This window comes from Terrapene carolina, unplaced genomic scaffold, assembly GCF_002925995.2.
Source record: "Terrapene carolina triunguis isolate 2854851 unplaced genomic scaffold, T_m_triunguis-2.0 Scaffold50104, whole genome shotgun sequence".
NCBI classification, from domain to species: Eukaryota; Metazoa; Chordata; order Testudines; family Emydidae; genus Terrapene; species Terrapene triunguis.
In genome coordinates, this window is record NW_020714455.1 from 16573 (window position 1) to 29868 (window position 13296).

Below are 13296 nucleotides of genomic sequence, written 5' to 3' on the forward strand. Positions count from 1 at the left end.
GTTGCTAGATTCGACATTTAACCATTGTTTTGAGTTAAGTTCTGTAAATAAAGCCTATAATTTGGATAAATTCGGACAAAAGAATTTTTACCACCGAGTTCCTTAATCGGCCAGTTTTACCGTTAAGTTAGCCAGTCTCCTCAGTTTATAAGTAACTGTTTAAGATCATATAAAATAAGTACATTTAAATTAAACAGCCAACAAGTTTACTCATTACTCAATTTATTTGGACGAAACAAAAATAAGTTTGCACGGTTTTGCGTAACCTGATAAAGAAATTGGAACATTTGAAATATATTAGTTTTTCCAATAGTTTTAACTTCAATCTTGGGCAAGGCCGTTTTCTTCTTGTTTTAGGATTCACGTTTCAGTAATACATATGCTCCCATTACTGCCAAAAGAGCATACTGTGAAGAAAACACACAAAGAATTATTGCAGTCCTGCCTTCTAAAAGATTTGAAACAGTTAGACGCTATTTCAGAGTAAGTCTCTGTTCAGTGTTAACAACTCTTGGATTGGCTTACAACTGTAAGAATTAGACATATTCGAGATGCTATTGGCACATGAAAAAGAGCTTCAGCTGATGAATAGTTTATTCTTATTTCTATAATTATCAGAATTATACATTTAAATCTTAGATCAGAACACTAAATATGCATTGTAATTGCATGCTTAATTACACATAAATGTGAGCTGACAGGCTAATTGATTAAATGTTACTTAATTGACTGAAAACAAAAAGTCTACATGAAAATATGACATGGCTAATTTTCCCTGTGGTAACCAAATCCATATATACAAATCTATTATCAGTTAACTACGTATTTCACTTAGGTGTAGAAATTGCTCCTTTATCATGTAAATACCAAATTACAAGCCCTAACAAGTTAATGTTCAAAATAATGTTCTTACCTTAAATTTTGGGTAGTCATTCATTATTATGGTAACCATCCCAACATAAGGCAAAAAGCTAATTGACAAAAGTTAAAGCAGACAAATGTGAAATAATTTCACAGCTAGAGATACCTAAATATTTTCCAAAATATACATGTTAGAGCTAGACATTTAATTGAAAAATCTATGTTCCATACAGCAATAGCTTTTATTTAGTATTGCTCCAAACAGCATGTATCTGAAATACAACCTAAGAAAGTGTAACGTGGACCTCTCTCTCTCAAACAAAAAAAGGCTTCATCCTTCTGCATATTACTTAAAACTTGGTAAGGTAGTCAAAAAAAGAAAATAAGATTGACAAGGTTTACACGCCCACCTTCTTATACAGCTGCAAAAGCAACATAGTCTACCATTGGTGAGTGATGTAACTTAAGTTCTAGTAGTTCATTTTTCATATTAGGGCTTTAAAACAGTTGATTTTGAATGCTGAGATAATGACTGAAAACCTCCAGCAATACCAAAGGATTTCCTCCAAAAGAGGCATTATCTATAACGCCAGGGTAAAAAACAACTCTATGGCAATGGCAAGCCAATTTCTGGCTGTTCTGAATAAGGCAAATCAATTCAGGAGAGTGGGTGACATTTGACATGAGAACTCTACTTCCACCAAGAGTTTTCTTGATGGCCCAAAACACAGCCAGGATTCTTGGTCTGGCAGACACTTAGTAACTGATCCGAAGTCCACTGAACTCAATGGAAAATCTCCCATCAACTTCAGTGGACTTTAGGTGAGGTCCTTATGTAGCTTTAAGCAAGATTCCAAATAAGAATAGTGAAATAACCATAGACCTTAACACTCCGCACCACTGCATATTTTTGACTGAATATTTTGGGGGTCTTTAGAGAAGTTCTCAGGCAGTTAGTATTCTGACAAAGAGCTAATGTGAAAGAGAACTGATTCTCGAGGTGGGTCTGTCTTTTTATGATCAGAGGATTTGATATAGTATTAATACCTGTGCTTCTACCAACATTGACCCCAACCTAGAACTCAAAATACTTCCTAGCATGTACTTTCTGTATTACTGAGGTAGGAAAGACATAGAAAAGTACTGCTTACCCTCTCGCTCTTCCAACAACATCCTTCTTTTCTAGCCAGTTCTGACCTTCTTTGTACAAGCCTCTATCATCAACTTCATTATTATCACCCTTAGTCAGAAATTTAATGTTTCCATTTTCTCTGGAAGGCAACAGGGTGACAAATTAATTTCCACTTCATTTACAACCTCCTTAATTAATATTTGCAAAGCAGATTGAAGATGAAAAGTAAAATACTATAAGATTAGATACCAATCTGTACACCCAATCCTACTTGTTTAATAAGTATCATCAAGGCATTTATGGGTTTCACTGACAGATTTAGTAGATATAACGAAGTTTTTACATCAACCATTCAACATTAGAGAGATGTTTTCCACCAGATACAAGTAGGTATTTGATAGAAGCCTTCAACTACCTGAAGGGGGGTTCCAAAGAAGATGAAGCTAGGCTGCTCTCAGTGGTGGCAGATGACAGAACAAGGAGCAATGGTCTCAAGTTGCAGTGGGCGAGGTCTAGGTTGGATATTAGGAAAAACTATTTCACTAGGAAGGTGGTGAAGCACTTGAATAGGTTACCTAGGGAGGTGGTGGAATCTTCATCCTTAGAGGTTTTTAAGGCCCGAACTAACAAAACCCTGGCTGGGATGATTTAGTTGGGCTTGGTCCTGCTTTGAGCAGGAGATTGGACTAGATGACCTCCTGAGGTCTCTTCCAACCCTAGTCTTCTATGATTCTATGTAACTTCTATTAGCATCAACAGCAGTTATATGCATGTAAAGCCGGACATATTTACAGTAAAGTATATAGTTCTAAAATACTGAAAGTGGCCCTATCAAGAAAAATGCACTATTGATTTTGAAAAGGTCTGGGGGGGGGGGGGTGTCTCTGAGAAGGAAAAAGAATGCAACAACATCCAGTGAAGTATCAGATATATTGTCTATCAGGGGATTAGAGGATTGATCTTACTCCCAATGAAGTTAACAAAAGTTTAATCATGTGTTCCATTGAAGGAAGGGTCAGACCTTGTATCCTGCCTCTTGGTAGCAGCATGGGCTTGACAGACTAATGCACTAGGTAATTTCCATCTTTAACTTCCATGCTCTTGTTCAACTCACCACTATGATTAACATAGATATTATATGCTATTTCAAAGATAAAATGGCTCTATCATATTCCTTTTTTGATTAAAAGAAATATTGATGTGCTTTTAAATCTGGAGAAACGCTACAGCTACATAAAAATCAAAACACGGTTAATAAAATAGCAAGACTGCACTGAAAACACAGAGCCACATAAAAGTTAACTGTTAAGTGGTACAATTATTTGCATCCCAGCTGAATCACAGTTACGTTAGATCTGTATCATTTTGCAAATGATAAAAGACTGGTATATTGCAATTATGTTTTGTTTAAAAAAAGCATATGAAGCACTATCGAGCTACAAAGGGCTTTCACTGTTTTTCATGGAGACACTACTCAGGTGCAAGACCTTTAAGGAACACCCAGGTGCTACAGAAGTTATATTGGTGATTCAGTAGGTGGCACTCTTCCCTCCCAGATAGAACTGAATCAATGCCAAGCACAGTATTACGGAGGACCATAGTGCTACGGATACCAACTTTCAAAAAAGACACAAAACTGAAGTCCTGACCACTTGTGGGCATCAAAAAGCCCTTGATTCTTTTTGTAAGAGCAGGAGTCTTAAGCCCAGTGACTTGGCAAAATTCTATTGTGGATCATTATATTCTGCCTATCTAAAAGTTACCTGTAGTTTCAAATGGAAAAGATATTTTTTGCTTTGTCCTGAATGTTGCATATTTGCTGTCTGCAGTTAAACAGCTGCCATGTTTCACCCTAGAGATGGCTTCATTTCAGCAGTGGGTGAAGTGATATCATGTATAGTTGAAGTGTATATAAAGCACTTTGGATCAGAATTAAAACAAATGTAAAATTATTAACTTTACAACATTCACAATGGCATGTAATTGCTCAACCTGCTTCTACATGGATTTATAGAGATATTAAGACTGAAAATAAAAGAAAATATACTGCTTTATCTGGTGAACTCTGTGGTCTTCCAGAAAACAACCACAGAATCGTAGAAATGGAGGACTGGAAAAGATCGTAAGAGGTCATCTAGTCCAGCCCCCTGCAATGAGGGAGGACCAATTAAACCTAGAACACCTCTGACAGGTGTTTGTCCAACCTGTTCTTAAAATTTCCAATGATGGGTATTTCAGAACCTCGGCAGGTAACCTATGCTAGAGCTTAACCTAAACAAAAGCTTATAAAAAGCTTTTCCTAATATCTAACCTAAATTTCCCTTGCTGCAAACTAAGCAGATTCCTTCTTGTCCCATCTTCAGTGGCCATGGAGAACAATTTACCATCCTCTTTATAACAACCTTTTACATATTTGAAGACCTATCAGGCCCCCTTCAGCTCTCTCTTTTCTAGACTAACAAGCCTAATTCTTTCAACCTCTTCTCTGGAGAATTGAAATCTGACCTGCCCCAGCACCAAACTACGAGCTGAAAGCCACCTGGTTGCACTGAGAAACACAGATCAACCTTAGCATAAAGGGGGTAAACCTCAATCTCTGCCTGTGCATTCCTTCCTCCCAGTCATTAAAACCACTTCTAGGGAAGATGTGCTGCCAACCTCACAGCACAATCCTACCAAACTGACTGTCACCTCCGTCATACAGGCACAAATCCTCCCACATCTGAGACAAGGAGAAAGCCTTTCGATTTTTGTCAGAAGCACAAGGCATGTTGGCACTTGAGCCCTGCTCCACTTTGAGGCAGTGGATTAAGCAGTCAGCTTGCAGCTCCTTAGACCTAGGGAAAAGTTACCCTTACAGGTACAGGCAACATCAGCTGCCCTGCAGCAGCCAGGCATGCTGCACAGCTTTCATACTTCCACAGAAATCTTGCTGTCTTAGGCTATGTCTACACTAGTACTTCTGCTGGTAAAACTTAGTCAGAAGTATGAAAAAAACCACACCCTCGACAGACAGAAATTTCACTGACAAAAGCACCAGTGTGGAAAACGCTATGTCGGTGGGAGATGCTCTCCTGCCCACATAGCTATGGCCGCTCGATAGGAGTAGTTTAATTATGCCAGCTGGAGAGCTCTCTCTTGCCAGCATAGAGTGGCTACACAGGAGACCTTACAGTGGCACAGCTGTAGCAGTACAGCTGTGCCACTGTAAGGTCCATAGTGTAGACATAGCCTAATTGTGCTTAGGGATGTGTGGAATCAGTGCTTCCATTGCCCCACCCCCTTTCCAACTAGCATCACCCACATCTGGGAAGGGGGCAAGATAAAGGTGATGGTGCTGTGGCTTGTTTTGCCTTACAGAAAACCTTCTCTTATTCTTCCCACTACCATGTGCCTTCCAGAAGGTCACGCTGAATTTTAGGCAGTTATTCAAATTAAAGAAGGTACTTGGATATATGAATATCTATTAAAAAAGGCTAAAGAATGGACCTTTCAACTGGAATCATAAGTTAAATAGATATGATCTGGGGGAACACCAACATCTTTAGTTCACCTTGTATCAACTCACAGACAGACAACTGGATCAACACCTGCAGCATCAGTGGAAGATTTCTGCTGTTATGGAGTTATGATATAAACCACTTACATTCTTTTTGGAAGAAGTTGTCCAACATATACAAGGATATGGGTGTCTGCTTTTTTACACATCACTCTTCAGTTATTCCCTTTAAATGTGTCAGATAACATTTAAAGGTAAAACACATCCATCTGTCAGTAGCTCTATTATTGTTTTTAATAATGAATCATCTTTGGGATTGTCTATTATTGTACAATAGGAAGAAAGAATAAAACTTTCTTCATTCATTTTGGGTCAAATCTGTATTCTGACAAACTCCATTTATTGATGGGGACGGATTTGACAGAATTGTAAATGAATTCTTTATACTGCTGCCTTCACTACCGTTTTTGAAGATTAAGACTTCTGAAGGCTCATGCGGTAGAAGTCACTCTCCTAGTAACAAAAGCCCCAATTCTGCAACAAACACTATGCAGGTGGGCCCCTAGCCCCACACTGAGACCCAGGACTTCAAGGATCAGGGCTTTTGTTATCAGAATAGTCTTTGGGTGTGTACATGTACCTACACTGAAGTCAGTGGAGCTTCACTCAAGTACAGGGGTCTGCCTGAAAGGAGCCTATTGCAGGATTAGAGCAAAAAATGTTTCTTTAAATACTGGAAATAAAGGTTTCTCTTCCAGTGGACCATATTTGCCATTTTCAGGAGACAGTATTAAATTAGAACATAGCTGAAAACACAGCAAAGCAAAAGCATACTTAAAAATAATTTAAAAAAAGTTTAATTACTTTTCATGGATTTTGATTACTCTGTGAACTATTGGAATATCTCTGCCTTCAACTTTAAAAACAACTATTTCACCAGCTCTAATAGGGTCTTCTTGGAAATTTGTTAAGAACAACAGGTCTCCTCTATGAAATGCTGGTTCCATGCTGCCACTACAAACAAACAAACAGAGAAAGGTTATACTGGAGGTATAATGATGTATGCAAGATGAACTAAAAAGAAAAGTAAAAACAGTATTTAATATCTATACACAAATCTGTGATTTTAATTGATGCCTGAATTTTGCCCTTTCATTAACAACACTACTTTTAAAAACTATAAAAACCTATTTAAATGTGACCTGCCTCTGAAAGATCCAAGTGACTGATCCTGTGAAAAATGAAACCCCAGTCTCCAAGAACAAGCTAACAGATTGATTTCATTAAATAGGTTCTATGGAAAAATATTTAGTCCTGTCTGCTATAATGAAGAACAAAGGTTTTACCATAGTGGATCAGACTTTTGGTCCATCAAATCTGGTTAACGAGCCACCAGCAAAGCAGTGGCCAATACCTTACGTTTCAATGATGGGCCAAAAAAATACCATAATATGTTATGAAGCAAAGCTGTACATAGAAAGGGATAATTCATGCAGGTAAGTCTCATGCTTATGGAAGCAGGATATCTGATTATTAATCTTCAATTGCATAATTACACATCAGAAAAGTTTACAGCCATTTTTCAAAGCCAGATAGTTTTTGACTCAGTGGCAGCAACCTACAGGAGATAAAGGCTACAGATCACATTTCCAATCTCTTGAATAATGTAGAAACATACATTTGCCAGTGTAACTCCAAAATTTACACTGTCTTGAAATGAAAACATTTTGTTTTAAAATTTGAGATTAGTTTGTTTTGACTGCAGTGCTACAAAAGCAGGGTCACTTCTCGAATGTTTTGAGTGGGCACCCCAGAAGCAATGAAGGATTCCAACATATATTTACATGGTTCATAAATTAATATGGTGCTTTACAGCTGTATTGTTCCACTGCTCATGGAAACAAGATCACCATGTCGGTTGGTCAAAAGCTAAGAAGATATTTATGTACAATAAAGTTGTACAGGATCTGATCACGGAGAAAACAAATTTCTTCAGTAAACTTGCATTCTTTGCAAAATAGCTTAACCTAAAATGGATCTTAAAACAGATATACAAAAAGTGTTATTTAAGGATTTGCTAAAAGCTAACAGAACTTTGGTTGTACCTAAAGCCTAAAATATTCCCTAATTCTACTATTACATATTATCCTTATTGATGCAATTTCGTAGGGCACAATCCTTGTGTGCTTAACTTTACACGTTTGACCAAACCTAATAAGTTTGCAGGATGGGGCCCTTATACAATGAAGTATTACATTAAATATAGTCATTATTGAAAGAGGTGGAAGCAGCGCAGACTTTATAAATAGTTGTCCAGAAAAGGAGTTTTGCCACAATTACTGCCCACTCTAATATCAATATAATGTGATCATAAAAAATCTAAGTGAGAAAGATGCCATTTTGATGGTGAAAAATGTAGAGAGGCAGTTGATAACTCTGAATATTTATAGCTAATATATATTATCTTTAAAGATCTTTTCAGCAGGCAAAATATGCCATAATTTAATTAGCTTCAGAAGGCAATTCTCTACTGGAACTAACATTTTCACACCTGGTCCCTACATTGGGGTTCTGCTCCATGACTAGGCCTCCTAGGCATTCTGGGAATATAATAATAAAGTTAGGCACCTTTTCCATATTCAGGCATATAACGAAAACATCTGGACTTTCAAAAGTGCCAAGCACCCAGAGCTGTCACAGACTGCAAGCACCTGGCAGCCCTAAAAATCAGGCCATGTTTTATTTAGATACCCAAATATGGATTGAGAAGCCTAACTTTAGGCACCCCAGTTTGAAAATGTTGATCTGGGTGCTTATTTACCCGTGTGATAATATTTTACTATTAGATAACAAATAATTTGAGGTATATTCGCACCAGAAAAAAGTTAGGTTCTATTGTTATAACAAAACAAGTAGTGATTTAAACAGACATACCTGAGTACCACAACAATAGGGCTTTCACTTCCCGTGATGACAATCAGACCTTTCCATATCATAAGCGCAGAAGACACAATCATGGCAAAATTTAATACTTGGTAATATAGCTGCAAAGACACAAACAAACCAAGCCCCCCCAAAAAAATAAAATTGTCCAGTTAACAAGTACAGACTAGAAGTACAAAAGCAGAAATCCCTGCTACAAACAGGTTTTCATTAACCTCACTATTTTAATGTGGATTTCCTTCACCAGAGTCACACCTGGACACTATGAAAATTTAACCAACGCTTAACCTATTTTATTTTGCAAAACAAAACTATGTGATGTATGAAACATGGATGTTTTAGGTACGCAACGTAAATACATATGGTATTTGGAACACCTCTGAAACCAGAAAACAAAGCTGGTATGCTTTTCTTTAAAAAAAAATGTTGTGCATTAACAGTCATGATAGTGGTACAATGGTCTTGACACAAGCATAGTAAAGTAGATTAGGGTGAAACCTTGGCCCCATTGAAGTCAATTGGAATTTCACCACTGACTTCCATGGAGCCAGGATTGCACCCCGGATGACATCCTCACCCTTACTCTGTTCTCTTTATGCCACATGAAAAGGCCAGAGCAGCATAAAGGAGCCCTAAAAACCCCATAACCAACTGGGGGAAGATTCCCCGGGCACAGGCAAGGTGGTAGACAGCAGCAATGTAGCTTCCTGAGGACCCCTTGCAAGCTCTGGAGTAGGGGGGCATGTGGTGGGCAGGGATGAGGGCATGTCAGAGAAGGGCCTGCAGCACAGTGGTCCTTAGAGCAGTGGTTCCCAAACTTTAACAGCCCGCGAACCCCTTTCACTAAACTGTGAAATCTCGTGAACCCCCTCCTAAAAATGAATATTTTCAGGGATTTAAGTTTACATTTCCTCAGTGTGATGGATGCCCCAACTGCCTGGCCCCCTCTTCCGGGGGCTCGGGCTGCCAGTCCCGTGCCGAGCGCTGGGGTTCGGGCTGCCAGCTTCCCTGCTGACGGGGGCAGGGCTCGGGCTGCCGGCCCCAACTGCCCAGCCCCGCTCTCTCTGGGGCTCGGGCTTCCAGCACTGCATGGGGAGCGCTGGCGTTTGGGCTGCCAGCTTCCCTGCTGACCACCGGGACTTGGGCTGCCAGCCCCAACTGCCCGGCCCCGCTCTCTCTGGGGCTTGGGCTTCCAGCGCTGCATGGGGAGCGCTGGGGTTTGGGCTGCTGGCTCCCCCGCTGACGGGGGCAGGGCTCGGGCTGCCGGCCCCAACTGCCTGGCCCCGCTCTCCCTGGGGCTTGGGTTGTCAGCCCCGCTTGGAGCGCTGGGGTTCGGGCTGCCAGCTTCCCTGCTGTCTGCCGGGACTTGGGCTGCCAGCCCCAACTGCCCGGCCCCGTTCTCCCTGGGGCTCAGGGTGTCTGCCCTGCAAACGGGCCCCACCTGCTGTCTCCAATGCCCAGGGTCCTCTGTCCGCCATTAGTGAAATTTTTCTGGCGAACCCCCTGTAACGTTCTGCGAACCCCCAGGGGGTTGCGAACCCCAGTTTGGGAACCACTGCCTTAGAGCAGCCTGGGGAGGCTCCTGTAACTCAGACAACACCAGGGACAATAAAGGATCAAGAGGGCAAGATGGCGGCTTAAAACCATTTTAACCCCTACCTTGCCTATGGCTGCAAAATTTGTGCTGCACTATACTGCACTGCAACACAACCTCAGACCTTGTGATTAAAGCCTCAGTTCTGCACTGTGACCTGCACGGGTGGACTTCTGAAGCCATACAGAGCCCCAGTGAGGTCAATGGGGCTCTACGCAAGTACTTCCCCTGGGGAAATCTGGACCAAAAAATTAGAAGTTCTGCACACAATATTTTAAAATTCTGCATATTTTGTCAAAATAACACAATATAATCAGGCCAGTTTCAATTATTTTGGTAATTTATTTCAAAATACCTGTCAACAAATATGGCTGTAACAATACAGACAACATAAAAGATTCAAGAAATGTTATTTGACAAATAGATTCTTTACTAGGCATATGAATACAGAATTCTGAGTAACAATTCATTTAAACTACAGTACAAAACATATTTTCCGCACCACTCAGAAGCAGTGCAAAGACTTGGGAGAGTCAGGGATAACGGCGGACCTAAGGAAGCTGGAAGTAATTGCTGGGAAGAAGCCTGGGAGTGAACCTGGGGGCTGTTGGGTATGGGTGGGAGAAGTATGGAACAGGTTGGGGTTTTTTTTTTTCCCGGGGAGAGAATTGTTAGGGAGTTGGGGAGCCGCCCCCATGCAGACCATGGCTGACCCCTAGCCTCTCTCATTCAGTCAGGCACATCTGCCCCTGTCCCCATGTGTCCCTGTACCCCCACTCCTATGTGTCCCTGTACCCCCACTCAGCCACCCCCCAAACCCTATGTAGCCCTGCACCCCCACTCCCATTCCACCCCCACCCGTTTGTCCTCCCCACTAACCCTTCTGAATTCAGTCTGTGTGAGCTCCCAGCAGTCCCATGTTCCCCATGCTGTCCATCCCCCCCCCATCCTGTGCCTCCTCACCAGGCCCCATGGACAGGGCACTGTGATAGCCTCCTCTCTATCCCCTCTTCGCAGCTGGCTGCTCCTGCCTGGCAGCAGCTGCCCCTTTGCTCTGGATATCCCAGCAACCCCTGGTGGGCAAAAGGTGTAACTGCAGCCCCTCTCAGGCAGAATGTATTTTCTGCAGAGAAAATATTCTGCAGGACATGAATCCTGATAGTGCGCAGAGGCGCAGAATTCCCCCAGGAGTAAAGTACAGCTGCCCACCTATGCAGATCACAATGTGGGATCAGGCTTAAGTTTCCCCATATCTGTGCCAATGCACTTCAGTTGTGGCTCTGTTTACCACTCCATTCCTGGATCTCTCTTGTCAACACTTCCACTGACAAACCATGAGGTGGTTTTGTAATGTGGAGAAACAGAAAAGAGAAAGATATGCTCTTTAGGAAAGTGCTAATTCTCTCCTTGATTGCACTTATATCACTCCTATTACTGTTCATGAGAGCTTTTTGCACACATACGCAAGAAACTAGGTCCTTTATTGTGAACCTATCAGCATTCAGAGCCACTGTACTGTAAGCAAGTGGTACTTTTGTTCAGCAAGAATATTTGGGAGTTGTGTAGATCATTCTCTGCTATCCTCATGTGTGAAACTCACATTTGCAAAATATTGCAGACATTTAGGTTTAATCTTGTCATCCCCCCCAAAAGCCTGATTTGGTAGCCTTGGTAGGATACTTTATTTTTTGGGAGGGTGGAGGGGGGATACCTCACAGAGCAATTTTTACTTAGGGATACTCCAATTAGAGATCAGCAGTGACCAGGAGCACCTCTCCATATCTTTTGGCTTACTACAAGAGTGGTCTAAGACTAGGCACGGAACTCAGAGTCAAAAAACCTGAAAATTTTGACAGGAAGCTACAAAAACAAAGCTGAACTTTGAGGTATATACTAGAAAAAGCACTGATGTTCATGTGTATTAGCTGTTTCACCACAGTAAATATATGCAGGGATCCCGTACTAGTAACAAGAATAGCAGCATGATGGACTTTCACAAAGTAGAACAACCAGGAAGGAAACATCAAAAGATAGGACACATTGCCAATTTGCCACATAACAAGCACAAAGTAGATTGGCTGGTTGAGAACTTGGGCATCTAGTTATGCTACATGTGTAAGATGACTGTATAGCTGAAAACCAAGGATGTCCTAGTTTTTGGGGCCTGTTCCAATGCCTTAGGCAGTTTTACAAGAAAACAGGGCTTTGGCCAGATTTTTGGTACCCTCCTCCACAGCTTCTCAATACCTAAATAATTGAACCAGTAATATTTACTACAAGTTGGCCATGGGCACATGTGACATGAGGACTACTCCATATTAATAATGAGATTGCCACATTTGCCACTTTACCGTCCCCATCCACAAAGGCCCTGATGAGCCCATTAACTTTGTCTCAAACTTGCTCACTCCTGAGTGGCAGGGGAAGGAGATAGAGGTGAGTAACTTTGTAAAAGAGGAGGCATAGGCACTCTTTCCTTCCACCAAAAAACTTGAGGTGCAACCCTCCCAGTCCTCAAACAAAGGTTATTGCTTAGGACAGATATTCCAGGGTTTATATTTTTAGGGTGAAAATCTGAGAATCCTACACATGTAACAACCATGTCCGAGATACCCACAAAACAACTCGGTCTGACACTCCGTGGTACGCTAGCTACAAAACACAAGCATGAACTGCACACTCACAACGCTAGACCTCTAGGCTGAACGCAGCGCAACACAAAAGACTGAGCGGCCCAACATGCAGACATCACTACACACATGCAACTGCACAACAGATGCTACACACACAGCAGGGTTAGGTGCTAATAACGCGTGGCATGCAAACCGCAGCCTTAACTGGCCACGAAACCAGGAGCATGCAACACGGCCCAAGCACATCAGAAAACACCACTTCTGCAGACACATGCCTTTACCTGGCGTTTGTTCATTCGCCGCAAGTCCCCGAATACGTCCATCGCCAGCTCCTTCTGCGGTGTCAATCACAAGGGGAAGAAAGAGAGGGAATGGGGGAGGCTGCAGGAAACCAGAGCGAGGGGGACCCCACCAGTCGTTCCTGCCTAGCAGCTGCGGGGCTGGGGCGGGGCAGGGCTGAGCCTGTCGGGTTGCACCCCAAGAAACAGGGGGGCAAGGCTAAGCCACTCAAGTCCCCCCACTCGCCCAGGAGCAGAGGGCGTGGGGCAAGGCTAAGCCCCCAGGAGCGGAGTGAGTGAGGCAGGCAGGGCTAAGCCCCCTGGCTACGGTGAGGGCGGCAGGGTTAAGCCCCCCC

At 42.0% G+C, this 13296-nt stretch overlaps 1 protein-coding gene across 1 annotated transcript; it reads right to left on the minus strand.

Moving 5' to 3' along the window:
- Positions 1–205: 205 nt before the first annotated feature.
- LOC112118953 (signal peptidase complex catalytic subunit SEC11C) lies at positions 206–13290 on the minus strand. Its single transcript, XM_024217464.2, has 6 exons — positions 12944–13290; positions 8427–8536; positions 6357–6506; positions 2013–2132; positions 914–971; positions 206–407 (listed from the first exon to the last, which is right to left on the minus strand). Exons 1-6 carry the CDS (start codon positions 12983–12985, stop codon positions 354–356), a joined length of 534 nt encoding a protein of 177 aa, XP_024073232.1. The 5' UTR covers positions 12986–13290; the 3' UTR covers positions 206–353.
- Positions 13291–13296: the final 6 nt, after the last annotated feature.